This window comes from Sebastes fasciatus, chromosome 19 (genome assembly GCF_043250625.1).
Source record: "Sebastes fasciatus isolate fSebFas1 chromosome 19, fSebFas1.pri, whole genome shotgun sequence".
Classification (NCBI taxonomy): domain Eukaryota; kingdom Metazoa; phylum Chordata; class Actinopteri; order Perciformes; family Sebastidae; genus Sebastes; species Sebastes fasciatus.
Genome location: NC_133813.1, coordinates 2,660,367 through 2,682,334, shown reverse-complemented (window position 1 = coordinate 2,682,334; position 21,968 = coordinate 2,660,367). Strand labels below are relative to the sequence as shown.

The window sequence follows — 21,968 nt, the reverse complement described above, 5'->3', positions numbered from 1 at the left end:
TCCAGAGCCAGTTCCAACATGGTGGTCTGCTGGTCGGGTCTCTCTCTGTTGATGGTCTCCAGGTTCTCCTCCTGGTTCTGGGTGTTGTTGTTCTGCGGGGGGTTCGGGTTCGGGTCCGGCAGCAGCCAGGAGGACCCAGTTCCTCCTCCGGTGGTTCTGGTTCTGGGTCTGCGCCTGGAGGACCCGGTGGATCTGGTGTTTATGAAGGACCGGATCATCTCCGCGCCGGAAGGAGCCTCGTTCCGGATCCGGCTGTTCGGTACCGAGCTGCTGAACGGGTCCGGGTCCGGGTCCGGGTCCTGGGTCGGGTTCGCTGCTGGAGGAGCCGCTGGGGGGGTCGGGGACACTCCGGATCCCTGCGGGGTCCAGTCCAACCGGGACCGGTCCAGCTTCCAGGTCTCGGACCGGTTCACTCCGGATGAGAGGTTCAGCGGGCTCATCACGGTCCAGGTCCACAAGAGGACGGACCAGAACCAGAACCACCTGTGTGTTCTGAGCAGCGGGTCCTGGTCCACGGCGGGACCGGACCGGTTCCGGATCAGCCCGGACCCGGGTCCTCCGCCGGACTACATCCCGCCCTGGGGTCTGGGCGTGCTGGTGGTTCTGCTGCTTCTGGTCTCGGGTCTGCTGAGGACCGTGAACCTCAGTCTGCTCTGGCTGGACCCGGTGGAGCTCTACGTGCTGCACAGCCTCGGGTCCGAGGACGAGAAGAGGGCCGCCAAGCGCCTGGAGCCGGTCCGCAGGAGGGGCAACTTCCTGGTGGGTCTCTGGTCCGGTTCTGGTTCTGGTTCTGGTACTCTGATGCAGAACTACAGGATGGAAACACTAAATCCACTAGTCCTGCAGCCAAAAGTACCGGAAGTGAAAGAACTCATTATTATAATAATAATATATTATATTATTGTATTATAATTATTGATGCATTCATGTGTTCATCACTTTAATGTTGCTGGTAAATCATTATTTGTTCATATTGTGTATTAATAATCTGAATCTAAAGCAAATAAAGCTTCAAATGAATATAAAGGAGAACAATATTTACCTGTTCATGTAATAATAGCACATTTTGTGCTGCACAAAGTGTTTTACAATAAAGAAAAACAGAGTTCATAGAAATTATATTTATTTTTTTATTTTTTAGTCGGATTAAGACAATTTTATAATTTTAAATTATTGAATAAAATATTTTTTCCCTTGTTTTAACTGGATAAAAATCATATAATAATAAAATACATTTTTAAATATATATATATATAATTGAATTAAATATGTATTTACTTTTTTTATTTACTTCATATTATTATTATTATTATTATTATTATTAACAATGTATATATAGTTAATATTTTGTATTATAATATGAAGTAGGTAAAGTTATATATAATAATAATCATAATAAACTTTATTACATATTTTACAAGAAATGCAAGACAAATGCTTAACAATAAATTAAAATAGACGATAGAATTTGCATAAAACGGATGGAGTGCCATACTTAAAGGAAAATAAAACACTTGATGAAGTAAGATTAAAAAATATATAAAAATAAGATTAAATAGAATCCATAAATGCCTAACATAAGATGGAAACTAAAAACCCACTGAATAATAATAATATTAATAATAAAATCAGTACCCATATTTGCAGCATGCACATCAATAAACACTGCAGCAGCTCCATTCTCTTCGACGGTTGTTGTATAATGTTGCATAAAATAGAAATTACTCCAGTAAAGTAAAACTTAAGTACCTCAAAATTTGAATGAAAAAGCTGATCTTAAATGTCTTTTTGTCCGTCCTCTCTGCACCCAGACGTGTTCTCTGCTGTTCCTGTGTGCGTTGGGACACTCGGTCCTCGGCGTCCTCCTGTACCGGGCGCTGGGCTCCATCGTCTCCGCCGTGTTCACCAGCGCCTTCCTCATCTTCTTCCTGGCTGAGCTGGCTCCCCACATCCTGTGCTCCGGTTACGGGTTCCAGCTGGCGCCGGGTCTGACCTGGCTGGCCCAGGTTTGTCTGGTGCTCACCTGTCCCCTGTCCTGTCCTCTGGGGCTGATCCTGGACCTGGCCCTGAGGAGGGATATCAGTACATGTGGGATCAGGGAGAGGGCCATGGAGATGATCCGAACCAACGTCAATGACCCGTACAGGTAAGAACAGACACACGTAAACAGATCATGAGGTGTGTTTGGAAGCACCTCGTCGTCTCATCCACGCCGTGTCCTCTCATCCACGCCGTGTCGTCTCATCCACGCCGTGTCCTCTCCCAGTGAGTTTGTGAAGGAGGAGTTCAGCCGCGGGATGCTGCGCAGTAAGACGGTGGAGGACATCCTGACCCCCCTGAAGGACTGCTTCATGCTGGCCAGCTCGGCCGTCCTGGACTTCTCCACCATGTCTGAGATCATGCAGAGCGGATACACCCGGGTGCCCATCTACGAGGAGGAGAAGTGAGCTCTCAAACACACACATCTTTACAACCTCTTAGACAAACAACAGTTATAGTTTACTGATGAAAACAACCAATACAGTGACAGAATTATTACAAACTATAGTGCAGTAATGTGGAGGTACAACGGCGTATTAAGGTGATTGCAGGTAAAAAACTAATATTATGGAGCTGAGGGAGGGGGGTATATTCTGAAAAAAAACTCTGAATTTCCAAAATTACATTCATAAATTTACGAGCGAAAAACTTCAATATTCTCTGAGATGATAAAGTCACAAATTTACGAACCAAAAAAAATGTAATATTCTTTGAGATCAAAGTCGTAAATCTGAGAGAAAAAAAATCACAATTTATGAGAGTCATACATTTGTGATAAAAAACTTTAATATGAGATTAAAGTCATACATTTACAAGAAAAAAAAAACTTGAATATTTTCTGAGATGATAAAGTCATAAATTTACGACCCCAAAAAATCCCAAATTTACAAGAAAAAAAATAGAATATTCTTTTGAGATTTAAGTCGGAAATTTACGAGAAATAAATCACAATTTTATGAGAAAAGAATATAATATTCTTTGAGATTAAAGTTGTAAATTTATGAGAAAAAAACTTGAATAATCACAAATTTAGCCTGCATATCACTAAATTAATGCTTACTAGGATTGCTCAAAAATATTTGATCGATTAATCGATCAGTTGTTTGGTTTATAAAATGTCAATAAGTAGTGAAAAATGCCATCACAAACTGGCTCATTCAAATTGCTCTTTTTTTTCTAACAGACTGTATAAAACCCAAAGATATTCACTTTACTAGCAAAGAAAAACAGCAAATATTCATATTTTAGAAATGGGAAGGATTGAAGTTTTGGCACTAACGATGAATAGATTATTTAAATAGCTGATTAGTTTTCTGTTGATTTAAAATATTGAACTCCGTTTTAACTGGATGTCTCGGCGACGATTCAGCTGCTTACTGTGATATTATAGTTACTATCTGTGAGAATGGTCGTTAATAGGAACTCAAAGCTCTCCAAGATAACAAGGATGAATGAATTTGAGACTTTTGTAGCTGAGTGATCATTTCAAGGTCGTTTTTGCTGATATTTTCTGTTTCAATGCACCGTGTGTCCAGACTGCTTCTTTTTGCTTTCTGTTATCTTATTAAGTTTAACATTTTAACTTCTTGTCACTGTGAGAAAAAAATTAAGAAATGAATCTACACAGCCGATGTTAAAATAGGAACCAGGAAAAAACATATTGCTGCCACACACAATTATGTTTATTTCTTATCACACTTTGTTAATGTTTCAGTTTTTCTACTTAGTTACAGACAAATTACCTTTTTAACCCGCCAAAAATAAAATAAAATCACCTTTTGGTTGAAGTGGTCACAACCAGAAGACTCTTGAGTTTGTTTTAACGGATCACAAGTCAAAACATTTGCGAACAACTGACTTTATGCAACCTGTCATTTCATGTGTTACTATAAAATAGACATATCAATGTAAGCAGTTATTGTCCTCCATAATAAACATTTAACTTGTTGTGTAAAGTATCTTTCATTATCTTAAAAAATATGAAGTCATAGGAGTGATATTAAAAAGAATAAATCTGTAAAAGAATAAGAAAATAAATATGGAAATATGAAGAGAAATATATAAAAAATATATAGAAATATGGAAAGATAAAAAAAAGATAAAATAATTATAAGCATTTTAATTTATTTTCACATGAAATTTTTCATTTATTTCTGTATATATTTCTGTATATATTTCAAATATATGTATTTATTTTTTGCATATAAATTACTTTATCATATAAATAAATGAAATTACTATATAAATATTTATACTGTATATTTTTAAAATTATATTATTTTTATTTTATGTCATTTATTTATTTTTCTCTCTTTATTTTTCTCTATTGTTTTTGCTTTTCCCCATTGTTTTACTTCTTTATTGTTTTATTTATTCATATTTATATTTCCATTTTTATTAGTTACTTATATATTCTTTTATTTATTTCTCTTTATATTTCCACATTTATTTTCTTATTCTTTTACAGAGTTATTATTTTTTATGGCACTCCAAAGAAAGCTCTGTATAAATCAAAACATATTATTATTATTATTATAGAATAGTTTAATAAAGCTGGTTCTCTCTCCTAACTGCAGCCATAAGGCAGGAAAAACTCGGAGCAGTTGAATGTTAAACTTTTCCTAATGAAAGAAAGAACCTGTTATTGTTTAAACCTTCTCTGGAGCGCCTTGGATTTCACTTTCACCTGGAAATGTTGGTTTAGTGAATGATGATAACTCGTAACTAAAGTAAACACTGCTGGCACACACACACTCTCAGTGCCAACAAACAGTGTAACTAACAGTAGATCTGGTTCCTCCACATGGTCGTATTCACGTCCGCTCATCAACACGTGTTTGATGTTCCAGGTCCAACATCGTGGAAATCCTTTATGTAAAAGATTTGGCTCTGGTGGACCCGGACGACTCCACCCCCATGACGACCATCACCAAGTTCTACAATCACCCGCTGCACTACGTCTTCAACGACACCAAGCTGGACGCCATGCTGGAGGAGTTCAAGAAAGGTGCGCTCGTACTCACACACTCAGTAATATAGCAAGAGGCTTCTTTGTCAAAAAAGTTGAAACTCATTTCCCAGCCTCAGTTTTGATCAGGATGTTTCGACTACCTCTGACGGCTACATTTGTGAGAAGAAAAACTTGAATATTCTTTGATATTAAAGTCGTAAATTTACAAGAACAAAATCACAAATTTATGAGAAAAAAACTTGAATATTTTCTGAGATGATAAAGTCCTAAATTTATGACCCAAAAAAATCACAAATTTACGAGAAAAAAAACTTGAATATTCTTCGAGATTAAAGTCGTAAATTTACGAGAGAAAAAAATCTAAATTTGCGAGAAAATAACTTGAATATTCTCTGAGATTACAGTCGTAAATCTAAGAGAAAAATCACAATTCATGAGAAAAATACTTTAATTTTCTCTGAGATTATAAAGACATACATTTGCGAGAAAAAAAAACTTTAGAAAAATTAAAAAAAAATAATCTCAGATTATAAAATTGTAAATTTACAAGAAAAAAACTTGAATATTGTCTAAAATTAAAGTCGTAAATGTATGCGAAAAAAACTTGAATATTTTCTGAGATGATAAAGTCATAAATTTATGACCCAAAAAAATCACAAATTTACGAGAATAAAACGTTAAATATTCTCTGAGATTAAAGTCGTTAATTTACGAGAAAATAATCTAAATTTGCAAGAAAAAACTTCATACATTTGCGAGAAAAAAAACTTTAATAAAACTTTTTAAAAAACTTGAATATTTAAACTCTAATTATTAAAGTCGTAAATTTATGAGAAAATATAATATCTATAATTGCTATAATAAGTTGGATGATGAGGAGGAGCCCTTGTGCCTAGAATTAATCGAGTGCAACAGGAAATCTCAAAACCTGGTCAAATAAAACCTTGAAATGAAATGTACTGAAGGATTCCTTTGTGATGTTTCCTCTCTCTATCAGGTAACTCTCACATGGCCATCGTCCAGAAGGTGAACAACGAGGGCGAGGGGGATCCGTTCTACGAGGTGCTGGGATTGGTCACTTTAGAGGACGTCATCGAGGAGATCATCAAATCAGAGATCCTCGATGAATCTGACGGCTACTGTGAGTCTGTTTATTATAAAATGTGTTTATTCATTCCGCGTCTGATGTGTTTTATTAAAACCTTTCCTCGTCCTCCTGTAGTGGACAGGAAGGTGAAGCGTCCTCTCGCTCCGCTGGAGATTCCTCTGGAGCCTCGCAGCGTCCACGAGGAGTTTTCTCTCTTCAAGCCTCCTGAAGGAGAACCCAAGATCAGGACCTCGCCTCAACTCCTGCTGGCTACGCACCGCTTCCTGTCCAGAGGTGAGTGATTCTGTCAATCTTTACTGTGTGTGCACACTACCGTTGAAAAGTTTGTAATCTGCTGCCATAAATTCTGGATTGGTTATTGCACAAAGGTCGGGTTTGGGTTCACACCCAGTTAGTGTTTTCATCTTCTGAAATACCTGCTTGGTGTTCATGTTGCCGAGTTCGAATTCCAATTTGTCCCTGAACGCCTCATTTTTTATTGTTCGATTTTCCATTTTGAGTCTTGCTCAGCCTTTGAGACTAAAAGCTTTGTGCTTTTCCTCCAGGCTCTCTTTTATTTGGGGAGTGCTACAACATTTGGAGTTGGGATATGTTTTTATTATCTTAACCGGAATGGTGCTGTTTATGCAGAAGTTGATATAATCCATAATGACAGAAACCATATAATTCAGATCACCTTCAAAAATGTCCCAGTCAGTGCATCCTAGGGATGGCCTAGACACAACAAACATTTTGATTTAATTGTTCTCATATCTGCTTAAATGTGTTATTAATGGCCGGTGTGTGTCATGTGACTTGCCTTTTAGTGTAATTTCTTTTTTTCTAAAAATACCATGATTTTGAAAAATCACATACCCATGTAAGAAATGATTGGTATTGTACGACAGACGTTAGGGCCACATTGAGGGAAAAGATTTTGAGAATAAAGTCAGAAGTTTACGAGAAAAAAAGGTAATTTCCTCCTCCACTAAAGAGTCAGTTTCCTCCATCAGGTCCGAGTGGTTCTTTCTTCAGAATAAACTCAGTTTCTTGTACAATCTTTTCCAGGTCCTGATACTGATGATAATGTGGTGCTGATGTGCCAAAAGATGAAGTATTTGGTTATTTGTGAAACTTAAACTAAAGTAGAACTTCACAAGATGCTCCACGTTCCTCATTTTCACACTATTCCCCCTCTAAAAGAACACATAACATTACTACTTAATGATATTACGACTTTATTCTCATAATATTACGACTATTTTCTTGTAAACTTTTGACTTTATTCTCATAATATTACGACTTTTTTTGTTGTAAACTTTTGACTTTATTCTCATAATTTTATGATTTTTTTCTCGTAAACTTCTGACTTTATTCTCATAATATTACGACTTTTTTTCTCGTAAACTTTTGACTTTATTCTCATAATTTTATGATTTTTTTCTCGTAAAACTATGACTTTATTCTCATAATATTATGATTTTTTTCTTGTAAACTTCTGACTTTATTCTCAGAAATCTTATTTAAATCTCAGATTTATTTTTTCCCCTCAATGTGGCCCTAATACTCGGTCGTAGTATCGGTAAAATTAAGAAATAAAAACGTTTGTTATCGCCTGCCTCTAGTGTAACCAGGGAGCGTAATGACGTCATCCCTCCACTGTGGGGCGCTGTAACATTGTCGGTTGTGACGTTTCACTTCCGGTTCGTAGCCCTAGACCGGAAGTGCGTATCAGAGCGGTTGATCTGAATTCATCCGTAAAGTTTCTGTAACACGTCTAAGATGTTTGTATTCCCACATACTGTTTAATACGATGGTAGCACGTAGTAAGTCCAGTTTACTCGTGTTAAAAACCGGGTCAGCATCTCCAGGTCGGTTTAAAAGGAGCTCATCTCGGCTGTAGGTGAGTAACTTGTTGTTGGTGTTACACCGAAATCTGTCCGCAGAGAGCCAGCAACACATGACGTCACCAGAAAATGTGACTCCACTGTACCTGTATAATAATAAATATGAGGCAAATGTGTGACAGAAAACACACAAAACTAAATTATTAACATACATAAATGTATTTAAATATTTTTAATTTAAAGATATATTCACAAAACTCTAAAAGAAAAGTAAAAGATGGGTACAATGGGGTCACATTTACATAATAATAATAATCATGATAATAATAATACACTTTATTTATAGAGCACTTAGCAAGACAATATGAAATACACGAATAGCGAGATTTAATTAATAAACAAGAAATTAAACATCCATAAAATAAACAGGCAGCTCAGATAAAAATCAGGATGTAAGAGTAAAGTATGTTTTTAGAAGAGACACTGACTCAGACAGATATATTTTCTTGGGCAGGTCGTTCCACATGGAGGACAGAACCTTCCAAAATAAAATATAAAATAAATAAATGATTAGATAAATAAATAAATATGTCATCAACTGTAGCAAAAGTAATATTATAAATAAATGTCGCCATCAATTAATTGATAAAACGTGACATAAATTGATATTACTGTTTTAATTTTCTTTTTTATTTATCTTTGTATTAATTCCCTCTTTTATTTAGTTTTCTGTTTAAATTAAGTATTTCTTTTTATTCATTTTTAAATTAATTAATTTATTTTTTATCATGTTTTTCATGTATTTCTTCATGTTATTTTTTATTTTATATTTATTTTAAATTAAATAAAGGGGAAAATTAAACAGAGGGAATTAATAAAAGATAAATAAATAAAGAAGCAAATTAAAACAGAAATATCAATTTATGTCACATTTTATCAATTAATTAATGGCTACATTTATTTTTAATATTATTTTTGCTAAATTTAATGACTTTTTTATTTATCGAGTAATTTTATTTTGGCAAGTTCCGTCCTCTAGATTTGTGATATGTTGCTCAAAACATAAATTACTATCAAACAATACACTGAGATTTCTTGCAATAAGCTTGATATGTTGTGACAGGTGACCAATAGATGGCAGTATTTGTTTTGTGATATGCTGTGGCTCAATAACAAGTGTTATGTTGTGGTTCAATAATGATTGAGGCTCACTGACACTTCTCTGGACTGGAAAACTAATTCAGCATCCGAGTTCAACAGTATTCTCCCATCATGCAACACTGTGGGGACGTTGACTAAATGACAGTTTGAATCATTTCATTCTTCTGTTGGGAACAAAACTATTTAAAAGTTGGTGTCTGAATTATTCTGTTTTTATCTCTGTTATAATAGTTGTTACTGAAGGAAAACATCAATATAACAGCTGATTACAAGCTTTTCAATGGTGGTGTATGTGTGACAGAATGGGAGGGAGGTTGACGCCTCACGCTGATTGAGTTAGTCACAGTTTAACAGCGCACGTGTAAAGATTATGTTCCTGCTTTATGTTATAAATCAGCTGAGGATCGACTGCTACACGTTATTTGAGATGTGCTTGTCGAGACATATTTGGCATCACTGCCCAGACAGCGAGCTCACCGTATCCCCTGTCTCTGACTTTTGACCCCCTGCAGAGGTGTCGCACTTCAGCCCCGGACGCGTCTCTGAGAAGGTCTTGTTCCACCTGCTCCGTCACCCCAGTGTCAACCAGGAAGTGCATTTTGACCCAAACAACCGGCTGAGCCCGGATCACTATCTCTACACGCGCAACCACCCGGTGGACTACTTCATCCTGCTGCTGCAGGTACGTGCACATGAACACACGCACACACAGAGCACCAGCATGGGAGCAAAGCAGTGGACTGCTGTGGACGGGGGCTTGTATATTTGACCCTGTTGAACTCCAGTAATTTCCTTTTATTAACTGAAAATACATGAACTATGTTGCCGTTAACGTCTTCTCTCTTCCTGTGTGTTTGTGTTCAGGGTCGAGTGGAGGTGGAGATCGGTAAAGAGGGGCTGAAGTTTGAGAACGGAGCGTTTACGTACTACGGCGTGTCGGCGCTAACGCTGCCATCTTCAGGTGAGATCAACAATGACAAGAAGATGTGTGCCGCACATTTAAAGGAACCTAAACCTATCCACCCTAAAAACAGATTCTACATTTCCTGTGATTTTAGACAAAAGTCAACTTCTACAAACACAGAAAGTTGTCTGTATGATTTAATTATCAGTAACGTTATTGATTAGAGCATTTGGTGGCAGGTTTGGAGTTGGCTCGTTGATAATGAACAGGACAAACCTGCCAAAATCAATACATAAATAAATGACTTGATAAATATATAAATGTCATTAAATGTAGCAAAAATAATAATAAATGTAGCCATTAATTAATTGATAAAATGTGACATAAATTGATGTTTTAATTTGCTTCTTTATTTACTTATCTGTGTATTAATTCCCTTATTTATTTACTCTTATTTTTTATTTTATTTATTTTTCTAATTATAAGATCATTTATTATTTTTATTTATGTATTTTTATATTAAATACAAATAATAAATTAAAACAGAAATATCAGTTTATCTCACATTTGATCAATTAATTAATGATTAATTTTTGCACTTATTTTTAATATTTCTTTTAAATTAAATAAAAGGGAAAATTAAACAGAAGAGTAAATAAATAAGGGAATTAATCCAAAGATAAATAAAGAAGCAAATTAAAACAGAAATATAAATGTATATCACATTTAATCAATTAATTAATGGCTACATTTAGTTTTAATATTATATTTGTTACATTTAATGACATATTTATGGATTTATTGAATCATTGATTTATTTTTTATTGAAGTAGGTTCTGTCCTCCATAATTATGCACCAAAATACAAAAAAAAAATCCTTGTTTGTGAAAAAACTACTTGGTAATCCAATCTGATTCTGATTTGAGTAGGAAAATGCTTCTATATCTCAGTTAGGGCTGCAACTAATGATTATCTCCATTATTGATTAATCGTGTCGGCTATAAAATGACAGAAAACAGTAAAAAAAAAAAACATGTCCAAACCCAAAAATATTCAATTAACTATCACATAAACAGGGAAGCAGAAAATGTTTTCTATTTTTCTGTGATAGATGACTACTTATATCTAAAAATGTGTGTATGTGTGCAGTGCATCAGTCTCCGGTGTCGACCCAGCGTCACTCTCCCAGGGATCCCTTTGAGTCCGCCGACGCTACAAGCCCGTCCAGCTACTGTCCCGACTACACCGTCCGAGCTCTCACCGACCTGCAGCTCATACGGGTTTGTGTTTCCATTTTTTGCTACTTTCTACTTCTGCTCCACTACATCTCAGGGTTAATATTGTACTTTTTACTCCACTACATTTGTCTGACAGCTTTAGTTACTTCCTGTAACAGGATATAAAGAAGTTAAAATGCAACATACACATTAATGCAGCAGTCATATTAATCCAGAAACATCAGATAGATAGTAGGAAAACACTGACAGGGAACATTTTACTGACACAGCTATACTTTAACTACTTTAATATATTTGTTGATACATACTTTCACTTAACCCTCTGAGACCCACAGTAGACATGTTTCTTTAGGTTTTCTAGTTTAATTCAATGCCGGTATCTTCACTCTACCTTTAAACTGAGCCCACTATAACCTCCGAAATATCGATTTGCGTTAAAACAAATTTACGTTTTATTATTGTGTTAACTTTGACAGCCCTAATTAGCATCAAAATATATTTAAAGTACTAATTATGCAGAATGGCCCATTTCAGAGTCCTATGTATTGTAATTATTGGTGCATTAATGTGTTCATTACTTTAATGTTGCAGCTGGTAAAAGGTGGAGCTCATTTTAACAAATTGAAATACCCAGATTCTTTAAGCTCTGACACAAACACATCGTAGAATATTTTTTATTCGCAAATAGCAAAAGAAAGCACACAGGTAGCAGCTTCTCAGTTGTTAAAAAGAGATGTCAGAAGTGTTATTTTCTTTTTAATACATTTATTAAAAATAGAGCAAAAAACAGCGTCAGTGCTTTGGTTTTTAAAACCTGTAGGTTATTCTTTACATAATCATGTTTGTATTTACAGTCTGACAGAAGATTTAATTAGAGTGTCACTATTATCACAAAGTGTTTACAGCCTTTCTCTCTGAAACATCCAATTCAGACTTTTTCTCCATCGTTTGTAGGTGACACGTCTCCAGTATCTGAACGCTCTCATGGCGTCGCGGGTCGGTCAGAGTCCAGATCCTCCTGAGATTAAGATCCTTCCCAACAGTCAGACCAAGCTGCTCAACGAGAGAAACACAACACAACAAGGTAAGTGTCCTCTAAACGCTGTGTGACCTTCAGGGTCGGCTGACTAACCTGATGAATCACGCTTTCAATACAAACATCTCTGTAGTTTTCTTACTGCTACTGTCCTGTTTGCTCTCAGCTGAACTTAAATAATCTTCTCTCTCTTTTCTTTTCCCTCCTTGCGTGCCTCCATGTCTTCTTCTTCTCTCTCCTCTGGCCCGTCCAGAGTTCCCTGTGAACTTTTCATTCTTTGATACCATTGAGAACTACTGTTAGTACCTTTTTGCATGAGGTAAATGGAATGGCATGACTGTACATACAGCACACTCAGTCTCACAGACACAGACACACTCTTAGTCTCCTCTTGAAAGTGTTAACAGGACGGTTTTAACCCTTTATTACGTCGTAGAATCGGCCGTCCCAGCGGGTGCATTTTCTTTTCCTGAGACTTCTTCCTGTGTGTGTTTGTGAGGCTTTGTAACTTCTGTTTTATTCATCCTGTCTCATTCCTAGTTTCTGCTTCTCCCTGAAATCATCTCACTTCTCTCTGTTGGGTATGTAGACATTGTGTCTGATCTGATAGAACTGTTCATATATAGATAAGAATATTATAATAATGACTTTAAAAGGGATGAAATGTGTCCTCTGGCGTCCATATTGGAGGCAAAGATACCTGAGATGAAAGGGACTAGTGCATAGAGAAAAAGATAACAGTATTATGGAAGACTGAACCTGCCAAAATCAAAAATAAATAAGTGATTAAATATATAAAAAATATTACAAATAAATGTAGCCATTAATTAATTGATATAATGTGACAAATTGATATTTATTTACTCTTCTGTTTAGTTTTCCTTTTAGTTATTTATTTTATATTTATTTTTAAATATACATATTTCTGCACAATTTTCCCTTTACATTTCACCCCTTATTTATTAGAAATGCTTTAAGAAATGTATAAAGAAAATACAGAAATAAAGAAATAAAAGGGAAAATTAAACAGAAGAGTAAATAAATAAAGAAGCAAATTAAAACAGAAATATCAATTTATGTCACATTTTATCAATTAATTTTAATATTATTTTTGGTACATTTATTTATTTTTGATTTCGGCAGGTTAAGATGCTACCTAATATAAAAGGACAGGTGCATAGAGAGGAGAAAAGACGTACCGTGTAACTGCAGAACCGCCTCAGAATAATCACGCTTTCTTCAGTATCAAAGTAATCCAGTGGTAGTTCTCTGTACATTCATAGGTACTGTATACTTCTATGGGAGACAGAACCTGCCAGAATCAAAAATAAAAAAAAACATTACTCAATAAATTAATAATACAAAAATACAAAAGAAATAAATAGGCATTAATTGACTACTTTATTTATTTGCCTTTATAATAATTCCCCTGTTTATCTACTGTTCTTTTTCATTTGATCTATTCATGAACTTAAATACCTTTTTGTTTTTGCATTTATTTTTAAATTTATAATTTTTCGTGCTTCAACTATTTACCTTTTTTAAATATATAAATACACACCACTAGATGCCACCAAACCATACACACTGTCCTTTTAATTACATCATTTTGAGGAAACAGTGACTTTGTTGGGGACTATTTTCAGCAGCGGATTAATCCACATGTGGTGCTCTAGTGAGTATAACTGTCAGCGGGACGGTGTAGAGTCAGAATAAACTACAGTGTGTTCATAGTGATGAAGGAATATGTCACGCACTGACACAGTGAGGCTCATTGATGTGGTTTTGTGAGGGAAGTAACCAGTCAGAAGGTTATTGTTATATTAGTTCCCCATCAAAAACAACTCAGAGTTAAATATTAGAGCAGGAGACCTCCAATATGTCCGTCTGAGGAAGTATTGAATCACCTCAAGGGTAATAAAAAAAAGACGACGGCGACAAAATGGCACAAAAGTGACGGAGCCTCTGAACGAAGCACAATTAGCCCAAAATGTAAATAACCTCAATGTGTTTTAATGAGATTGGTAACACTAATTAAACCTCGTTAATAGTTATTTTACTGTTAAACAATTAAATGATTATTAGTAATGCTATAATTTAACAAAGTGTTACAATTGTCTATGTAATGTTTATATATGGTTTACAAATGATATCTTAATCATTAACAGATACATATAGTATATCAAATGTTATAATGTGTTTATTTTATTTTTCTTAAAAGCCTAACCAGGGACAAAGTCTGCAAATGAGCTATGGCTAGAAGTCCTATATGCGTTGCATCGGTTGCACTTTAATTCAGTATAACAATGCCTACATGTATTCTCCCTGTCAAATAAATTAATAAATAAATAAATACAACATTTGTTGGTGTAATATGAAATAATTAGCTTATAAATTGTATATTATTTCATTGCTGATAAGAGAAGATACCAATTATATTCTGATTATATTAGTAAACTATTTATTAACATTTTATTGTTGCACACATTATAACATTTTATATACTATATATAAGTATTTAATTATTAAGATATTATTGTAAACCTTTAAAAAAAAAAAAACATCTATAAGCATTACATAGATGGACCAGAAACCATTGATATTATTATTATTATATTATTGAAGTATTAACTATAAATCTAAATAATGTTTATAGATGCTTTACAAAGTATTTATTAACCATTAACAAAGTGTTACAAATATCTATCTATGTCATGTTTATAGATGTTTTACAATTTCTTTAAGGTTTATAAATATCTTCATCATTAACAGATACATATAGTGTATAAACTGTTAATTACATATATTATAGCATTACTAATAATTAGTTAACATTAGCAGTTATATTATGTTTGTAAACAGTAAAATAACTTAACTATCAATTTACCATTTTTAAATGATGGTTATTATAACGTGTTATTATAACGTGTTATCACGATGTTCCGGAAGCAACACAGATTTAGCGCAAAGCAGAGGTGTGAACTAACCGCCAACACTCGACTCTCTCATGTACTCACCTCTTTTGTCGAGCTGTGACTTTGAGCCCTCGCAGTCCCTCGGGCTTATGGGAAATGGAATTTGTTAAAGGCTGCAAAAAAACCCCCAAAAATTACAATATTAGATCATTTAAAAAACTGCCACCCTTATCTAAACATATGAAGCATGACATACTGTTGAGAAAAGCTCTGTTTAATTAAACTAAACATAACTTTATGAGAAAAAAAGTCTTAATATTATGAATATTATTTTTTTCTCGTAAAGTTATGACTTTATTCTAATAATCACGCCTTTTTTTCTCGTAAAGTTATAATTTATTCTAGTAATATTACGCCTTTTTTTCTCGTAAAGTTATGACTTTATTCTAGTAATATTACGCCTTTTTTCTCGTAAAGTTATGACTTTATTCTCGTAATATTACGCCTTTTTTTCTCGTAATATTATGACTTAATTCTAGTAATATTACGCCTTTTTTCTCGTAATATTATGACTTTATTCTCGTAATATTACGCCTTTTTTTCTCGTAATATTATGACTTAATTCTAGTAATATTACGCCTTTTTTCTCGTAAAGTTATGACTTTATTCTCGTAATATTACGCCTTTTTTTCTCGTAATATTATGACTTTATTCTCGTAATATTACGCCTTTTTTTCTCGTAAAGTTATGACTTTATTCTAGTAATATTACGCCTTTTTTCTCGTAAAGTTATGACTTTATTCTCGTAATATTACGCCTTTTTTTCTCGTAATATTATGACTTAATTCTGTCAATCTCAGATGTTTTTTCCCTCAATGTGGCCCTAATACTCCGTAGTACATTGTCTCTTTGGCCCTCACTGCATTAGACTTATACACTATATACTTAGACTATAAACTGTGTTACCTTCATCACAATGATCAAATGTTTTGCGGCTCCAGACAGATTTCTTCTTATTATTTTTTTGCCTAAAATGGCTCTTTTGATAGTAAAGGTTGCTGACCCCTGGACTATGTGGAGGTAGAAGGAAGTTACCGCTTTTATTGTTGTAGTCTGAGTAACGTGACGTCATATCCGTCCAAGGTGTGCACAGTGTACTACGTGAAAGTGTACTAACAGAAGTATCTGAATTGAGACACAGTGTGGGGTTTTAAGTTATTAGAATTGTTAAAAAAGTCAATGAGGTTTTCTTACTTCTGTAGCAGAACCTTGCTGCTTCTTCTTCTTCGTCCCTCTCGTGCCATCTTGTAGCGTTTCCTCTCTTTTTAAACGCCCTCCGTCACCTTTAACACCCTCTGTGTGTGTGCGTGATTGCCTCGGTGTGATGTCATCACCCCTCACTCACCCCAGCTCTCCTTCTCATTGGTCGGGTTCCACAGGTGGCAGCAGTAGCGCCCAGGAGAGCTCCACAGAAGAGGAGGCTCACGGGTAATGCGGCTCTGACCTTGCTGCAAAAACAAGTAGAGATTTTTTTTGTTTTGTTTTGTTTTTATTGCTGAATCATCATCTATGGCTGGAACGTAGTTATTGGACACGACTGGAGTGATTTTATGTGTTCTGTAGATCCACTACTCACACGTCTCATCTCCATCCCCCATTCCTTTTGTTGTGATTATTATTATTATTATTATTCATGCTGTTTTATACACTTTGGACTATATGTGTATATATACATAAATACATTTTATTTTAATTTGGCGGTGCCTTTTCTTCCAGGTTCGTACTAAACTCGATGCATTGCCATGATTCCTCTCTGTCTGGGTGCCAAAGCTACGTGTGTGTTGTGTGTGTGTGTGTGTGTGTACTGACGCATCCGTCCGTTTGAGACACTAAAATAGTCGGTTAAAAGCAGATTTGCTATTTTAAAAGGCTGTAAGATTTTTATACCCTCACATAACATTTGATCAGCTTTCAGCAGTTAGTTGATAGTTTAGATATTTAGTTAGAAAGTGAGCGGTAAAGTGAGGACTTCCAAAGTGGCCCTGGATATAACCAAAGTCAAATATGAAATAATAACAAAGAGTGATAGTTTTTTATTGTTGCAGAAGTTCAACAGAAGCTTTTTAAAAGGCCTCAATGTGAAGCTAAGAGCGGTTGGAAGTAGAGCTGAAACACTTGTCAGGAAAAATAACTATTTTGCTAATCAATGAATCGTCTTAGTCGTGAAGATTTGCTGCTTTTATTTGTCTTATATGATGATAAACTAAATTAAGATTCATTGACAATAAAACCATCAGTATTTCTTAAAGTATGAGTTTGGTATCGGTACCAAAACTCGTGTATTATATCAGCGCTAGTATTGAAACGTTTTAAACGATACCCAGCCCTACTGGTTAATCCATCGGCAGAAAATTAAACAATAATAATCAATTAATCCTTTAAATCATTCTTCAACATTCACAGACTCTCAACTGTTGCTGCTTTACATTGTAATCTGAATATCTTTGGGTTTGTCGGTGACAAAATGAGACAGCTGAAGATATTGTGATGGGTGTTTTTCACTATATTCTACCTTTTATAGACTAACGGTTAATCAGTTAATAAAAAAAATAATAATTTGGAGATTAATAGTTAAATAATTGTCACTTACAGCACTATACTATACTCTTACTGGAGATATTCTACGGCTTTGATTTTCCTCAATAAATCCGTACAAAAAAACTAAAACAACAATGTGTAAGTTTGTCTCTCAAAACTTTCTGATTTCCCGTCTTTGACTCTTTATTTGGGGTAAATCAACGGATAAATAAAATAAATTAATGGACTATCTGTTCACTTTAAGTCACTGTAAGAGGTAACAATCCCCTAAAACGTTGCTTTTAAGGTATAACTTAAGGGATGTCTTCATGTTATTTGGTCAATTTAAAGGGTTTTCTAGCCTACCCTTAATTTAATCCCCCATTAAATCTATTAGAGATAACTTAGTATATTACAATCTGTTAATCATCCCCATTCAAATAACTTAATTACATCATTATTCAGTTTTAGCAAACGTTTCGCAACCAGGAGGAAATAGAGCTTTAGTTGGGGACTATTTTCAGCGGCGGATTAATCCACGTTTGTAATGAAGGAAAATGTTCCCCAGCGACACAGTGAGGCTCGTTGATGTGTTTTTAATGGCACAGAGGAAGATTTAATAACTATTATTATCTCTAAAGCTTCATGTTTTGTATAATTTAGTTCTGTTAACATTCCAGTACAAGTTCACATCTGTCTGTCTCTGAATGTGTGTGTGTGACATACAGTATTTCACTAGTACACGTCATTAAGCATCCAGTCTTCACCTTAACTCCATTATTACCCGTACGGTCTGTTGATGATATCCTAACATGCATTTTAAGACGTCATTGTTGCATGTGTGTGTAAACATGTGGAATACTCCAGAAAGGGCCTCTAAATAACCTTTTTGTGTTCCCTGTGTCTGTACATTAATATATTAACCATATAAGGAGGAATAATTCAAATCAGGATATTTTAATGCAGAACTCACGTGTTCGTGTGTATGTTGAGAAAGTCGTGCGTCGTCCCGTTCGTGCCGACCATGAAGCGGCTCCTTTGTACTGCGACTACACTGTCAAATAAGAGGGAGACAAAAGAAATATTCAGACAATGATCAGTGCAAAAATATACACAAGTTTAAGTCGGGGCTGTGCATCATGGTCTATAAGATCATAATAACCCCTTTATATCCTGTTGGCTGGTTTAATCTGCAGCAATGCATCATGGTCTATAAGATCATCATGTGTTTGTAGCGTCGCTGTCTGTGAGAACAACGTATCTCTAAAACGTTTTCAGCTTTGTGACGATGCATTTTCCAGCTTAAAGAGTTTATTTAGCTGAAGAATGTTTCTCAACACATAAAGGAACTAGGGCTGTCAATCAAACAATTACATGATTGTCCATAGTTAATCGCAAATTAATCACATTTCTTATTAGCACTAGTTCAAAATGTACCTTAAAGGGAGATTAGTCAAGTATTTAATCCTCTTATCAACATGGGAGTGGACAAATATGCTGCTTTATGCAAAATGTATGTATATATTTATTATTGTAAATCAATGAACAACACAAATCAATGACAGATATTGATCCAGAAACCCTCACAGGTACTGCATTTAACATAAAACAATATGCTCCAATCATAACATGGCAAACTGCAGCCCAACAGGCAACAACAGCTGTCAGTGTGTCAGTGTGCTGACTTGACTATGACTTGCCCCAAACTGCATGTGATTATCATAAAGTGGGCATGTCTATAAAGGGGAGACTCGTGGGTACCCATAGAACCCATTTTTATTCACTGATCTGGAGGTCAGAGGTCAAGGACAGTCTTGACAGTTTTTCCTCGCCAAAATTTAGTGTAAGTTTGGAGTGTTATTTAACCTCCTTTGCAACAAGCTAGTATGACATGGTTGGTACCGATGGATTCATCAGGTTACTGGTATCATATGAAACTAGAAAAACTGAGCCTGCTACAACCTAAAAATCACAAGTTGCATTAATACGTTAAAGAAATTAGTGGCATTAAAACTAATTTGCATTAAGACATTATCGCAAATTGAACTATGACAGCCCTACATAAAATGTAAATAAAGTACCTCAAATTTGTACTTAAGTACAGTACTTGAGTAAATGTACTTAGTTACATTCCACCACTGCATCAGTGGTTCTCTGGCGTGTTTCTGTTCAGAACAAACGGAAAAAGTGTAGTCGCAGTAGGAGGGGATTTCCTCACATTCAGCGTGAAGGGGACAGATTATACTTTCTCAACACACACAGTACCACATGTGAGTATTGTGTTAACATAAACTTCTGAACCTTTACCGCAGCAGTGAGGTTGTTTAGGAGTCGGCTCTGTGTCACATTAGCACCGTCTCCTTTTATTCCATCTGTGTTTTCATTCATTCAGTGTTATCATCACCATCGTCATCGCCGCCATATTCCAGGAGAAATCTTTGTAATTCTGAGTAAATATTTTTCAGCTGTTACTTCTATTTTATTTTGTTGTAATGAGTTTGTATCAGAAGAATGAATGTAAAAAGAGAATCATTACTTTGTACTGATTGAGTGGGTTGAAGACGCGTGTATTAATATATGAAGCTGCTTAGATAGAATATCATTTGTAGTTTATAGGTTTTCAGGTACAATAACTACGAGAGTTATTGAAAGCTATATACAGTTATTCCTCTTTCTGTCCACGTTACATTTTGTATAGAAGTTCTCCATTTTATTTCATTTTTCGGGGGAATGCTGCCGTTTTGTTTTTTTTGGGTGCATTGAGAGACTCCATTACATTTAACACTTTCAATAATCAAGTTTCTTAGGAAATAAACTCAATCCTGTTCTAAAATATGTTTTTTGTTTTGTCTTTTCTATTCCGAGACGCACAATATGTGACTTTATAATAGACCGATTAGTTAAATTAATCGCCAACTATTTTTATACTCTATTAACCTCCTGAGACGTTTTTTCAGGAAATGTTCGACATAATATACTAACAGTTTTTTTTCATGAAATTTTCGACATACTATACTATGACGTTTTCTTTATATGAAAGTTTCGACATACTATACTATGACTTTATTTTCATTCAATTTTAGACATACTATACTGTTTTTTTTGCATTACATTTTCGACAAACTATATTAGGATTTTTTTCATGAAAGTATGACATACTATACTTTTAAGTTTTTTTCATGAAATTTTCAATAAACTTTACTATGACGTTTTTTTTTATGAAATTTTCAATAAACTTTACTATGACGTTATTTTCATGAAGTTTTCAATAAACTTTACTATGACGTTTTTTTTTATGAAATTTTCAATAAACTTTACTATGACGTTATTTTCATGAAGTTTTCAATAAACTTTACTATGACGTTTTTTTTCATGAAATTTTCAATAAACTTCACTATGACGTTATTTTCATGAAATTTTCAATAAACTTCACTATGACGTTATTTTCATGAAATTTTCAATAAACTATACTATGACGTTTTTTTTCATTAACTTTTTGACACACGATACTATGAAGTTTTTTCATGAAATTTTCAATAAAATATACTATGACTTTTTTTCATGAAATTGTCGACATACTATAATATTACGTTTTTTGAATGAATTTTTTGACATACTATACTATGATTTTTTCTCATGAAATTTTCGACATACTATACTTCTACGTTTTTTTCATGAAATTTTCAATAAACTATACTATGACGTTTTTTTCATGAAATTTTAGACATACTATGATTTTTTTTTCATGAAATTTACGACAAACTATACTATGGCGTTTTTTTTATATGAAAGTTTTGACATACTATACTATTAAGTTTTTTCCCCATGAAGTTATCAACATATTACACTATAAATTTTTTTCATGAAATTTTCGACATCCTATATTACATTTTTTTCATGAAATTTTCAATAAACTATACTATGACGTTATTTTCATGAAATTTTCAATAAACTTCACTATGACGTTATTTTCATGAAATTTTCAATAAACTTCACTATGACGTTATTTTCATGAAATTTTCAATAAACTTTACTATGAAGTTTTTTTTCCTGAAATTTTCAATAAACTTTACTATGACGTTATTTTCATGAAATTTTCAATAAACTATACTATGATGTTTTTTTTCATTAACTTTTTGACACACGATACTATGAAGTTTTTTCATGAAATTTTCAATAAAATATACTATGA

At 34.3% G+C, this 21,968-nt stretch overlaps 1 protein-coding gene and 1 long non-coding RNA gene across 5 annotated transcripts; one reads left to right on the top strand and one right to left on the bottom strand.

Moving 5' to 3' along the window:
* Nucleotides 1-20,609, top strand: cnnm3 (cyclin and CBS domain divalent metal cation transport mediator 3). Of its 4 annotated transcripts, none has more exons than XR_012591758.1 (12): nucleotides 1-759; nucleotides 1,812-2,146; nucleotides 2,267-2,443; nucleotides 4,890-5,047; nucleotides 6,009-6,152; nucleotides 6,234-6,392; nucleotides 9,619-9,788; nucleotides 9,971-10,067; nucleotides 11,160-11,290; nucleotides 12,203-12,332; nucleotides 16,639-18,908; nucleotides 18,973-20,609. XR_012591758.1 is itself a non-coding variant. In XM_074618609.1 (12 exons), the coding sequence occupies exons 1-11, from the start codon at nucleotides 19-21 to the stop codon at nucleotides 12,839-12,841; spliced, it is 2,259 nt and encodes a 752-aa protein (XP_074474710.1). In that variant the 5' UTR covers nucleotides 1-18; the 3' UTR covers nucleotides 12,842-12,865; nucleotides 16,639-20,609. The 4 variants fall into 4 exon arrangements, 3 of the variants coding, with proteins under 3 accessions (XP_074474710.1, XP_074474708.1, XP_074474709.1); XM_074618609.1 differs by adding an exon at nucleotides 12,825-12,865 and having other exon boundaries at nucleotides 16,639-20,609; XM_074618607.1 differs by having other exon boundaries at nucleotides 16,639-20,609.
* LOC141757793 (uncharacterized) lies at nucleotides 11,989-18,883 on the bottom strand. Its single transcript, XR_012591759.1, has 5 exons — nucleotides 18,750-18,883; nucleotides 16,454-16,707; nucleotides 15,302-15,372; nucleotides 13,484-13,596; nucleotides 11,989-12,301 (listed from the first exon to the last, which is right to left on the bottom strand). It is a non-coding gene; the product is annotated as an uncharacterized LOC141757793 (long non-coding RNA).
* Nucleotides 20,610-21,968: the final 1,359 nt, after the last annotated feature.

Excerpts from the sequence above, each read along its gene's own strand:
- cnnm3 (XM_074618607.1), top strand. The coding sequence starts at position 19 with ATGGTGGTCTGCTGGTCGGGTCTCTCTCTGTTGATGGTCTCCAGGTTC. Across the intron at positions 6,393-9,618 it reads GCACCGCTTCCTGTCCAGAG|AGGTGTCGCACTTCAGCCCC; the intron begins GTGAGTGATTCT and ends GACCCCCTGCAG. Across the intron at positions 12,333-16,638 it reads GAGAAACACAACACAACAAG|GTGGCAGCAGTAGCGCCCAG; the intron begins GTAAGTGTCCTC and ends CGGGTTCCACAG.